The sequence below is a fragment of the Manis pentadactyla genome, chromosome 10 (genome assembly GCF_030020395.1).
Source record: "Manis pentadactyla isolate mManPen7 chromosome 10, mManPen7.hap1, whole genome shotgun sequence".
Taxonomy (NCBI): Eukaryota; Metazoa; Chordata; class Mammalia; order Pholidota; family Manidae; genus Manis; species Manis pentadactyla.
The window spans coordinates 40,379,478-40,381,737 of NC_080028.1; the positions used below are offsets into that span (position 1 = coordinate 40,379,478).

Consider the following 2,260-nt stretch of genomic DNA (forward strand, 5'->3'; position numbering starts at 1 on the left):
CTTAAGAACTTAAATTCTAACAGTCTACATTTGATACTACAAATGCATTAACCATTCCCTATTAAAGTGGTGTGAAACATGCTTACCAAATCCTGTTACCCTTGGAGAAGGAAAATTGAATAGTGTCCAGGACAGAACATAGGAGGTGCTCTGTAACTTTTTTGATTGAATATTGCTGATTGAATGAATTATAAACAATTTAATAGTTCCCTGTTGCTTAAGCACATTGAAAAATGTGAAACAGATCCAACTGTTCCTTGTTGTTATCTTACAAACATTTTCATGACAATATATATTCATAATGGGATCATAAAACCTCAGGTAACCTCTCTGTACAGTGGTGTAAGTTTCATCTACTATGGCTGGTTTAGACCGTTCGTCTGAGGGCGTTCCTTTGTGTTATCCTTAGAAAGGCTTCCTTTACTTCCTTGTTCCTCAAGGTGTAGATGACAGGATTGAGCGCAGGTGTGACCACCGTGTACGTGAGTGCAGTTGCTCTGTCTGTTTCTGGGGTGTGTGCACTCTTAGGCTGGAGATAAGTGAACAAGGCAGTGCCATAGAACAGAGAAACCACCAGGATGTGAGAAGAACAAGTGGAGAGAGCTTTGCGTCTGCCAGCTGCTGAAGGGATTCTCAAGATGGTCGCCAGAATTCGAATGTAGGAGCACAGAATGAGCAAGCAGGGACTCATAATGAAGAGCACAGAGAGAAAAAACATCACAGTCTCATTGTGGGAGGTATCAACACAAGCCAGTTTCACTACAGGCATGATGTCGCAAAAAAAGTGCTGGATCTTTCCTGCTCCACAGAAGGGCAGAGTGAAGATCCAGGTGGTCTGGGCTGACTCCACCACCACTCCGGTGATCCAGGATGCTGCCGCCAGTTTCCAACACACACTAGGGCCCATCAGGAGAGTATAATGCAGTGGGTAGCAGATAGCTACAAAGCGGTCATAAGCCATGGCTGCCAGCAGGCAGCATTCTGTCAGTCCCAAGATGGTAAATACATACATCTGAGCTGCACACCCTCCCACACTTATGGTTTTGGTCTCCACCAACAGGTGCACCAGCATCTGAGGCACCACACTGGTAATATAGCACATCTCCAGAAGGGAGAGGTTAAACAGGAAGAAATACATAGAGGTGTGCAGGGAAGGGGTGATCCGGATCAGGGAGATGATGGTGAGGTTTCCTCCCACAGTAAACAAGTAAATGATTAGGAACACAGTGAAGAGCACAGGCTGTAACTCAGCTAGAGAGGAAAAAGCCACAAATGTGAATTTGGTGCAGAGAGACTGGTTTCCACTTATTACAGGCTCAGAGACAGACATCTGTGGAGACAGCAGAGGGGGCAGGTAAGGCCTCAGGGAATCCCTGCACCTGCAGAGGTGTCAATCAGACCTCAGAGAAGAAGCTTTCCTAGCGTCAGTGGTCTGACTGACCCCCTAGACATTCATATTCCTTTTGCTAAATCTTTGTAAATAACTGTCCATTTAAATTGGGTCCAAAATTACTTCCTGATTTTGATTTCTAGATCTTAAACGATTTTCACAGAAATTTAGGGAAAACAATAGCTTTAAGTTACATAATCTATATTTTAATTTTAATGTTATCAGTATCCTAATCACATACACAGGCTTTTATGTATGCAGTATATGAATGTGTTCTAATTGTAAAGGAGTCACATAAAACCTAAGTTTATAAAGTGTAATATAAAGGTGCTATATTCAGGCCTTTTGGATTTACAACCTTCCTTAATGCCATACTTGGGGGTTTGGAAGGGAGTCTATTTCCAGTCAGTTATTCATTTTTATATATATTTTTACTCTTTTAGATTTCAAAAGCGTATGCTAAAGAGTAGACGACTAAAATCAATGGAAACCAAAACTAGCAGAATCTCCTTTCCACAACATGAGTGTAATTTTGTAGGATATTTTGAAAAGGAGAACATACCTAGAACCACAGGCGAATTTTCTTGTTTGCTGGTCTTCTAGACTTCCTTCGATTTCAAACTATAACATTTTTGTTCTGACTAGAGTCCATAGGGATTACATCCATTGCAGAGCTTAATTACATTTGTCTCAAGAGGAATTTCGTCAGACAAAACAAAGAACTTTTAATGGAAATTTAGTTTTCAATGTTTGAATACATTTTCCAGAGATAATCTTTTGCTGTTTGTTACACTACTTAGGTTCCAATGCAGGAAACTAAAGTTTCCAATAGATTTCCATCATGCAATTGAAATAATTACTGAACTTTAT

At 40.6% G+C, this 2,260-nt stretch overlaps 1 protein-coding gene across 1 annotated transcript; it reads right to left on the minus strand.

Annotated features, from left to right (window-relative positions):
• Positions 1 to 367: 367 nt before the first annotated feature.
• On the minus strand, positions 368 to 1,330 carry LOC118926494 (olfactory receptor 10C1-like). Its single transcript, XM_036913410.2, has one exon. It carries the CDS (start codon positions 1,328 to 1,330, stop codon positions 368 to 370), a length of 963 nt encoding a protein of 320 aa, XP_036769305.2.
• Between the last annotated feature and the right edge of the window lie 930 nt (positions 1,331 to 2,260).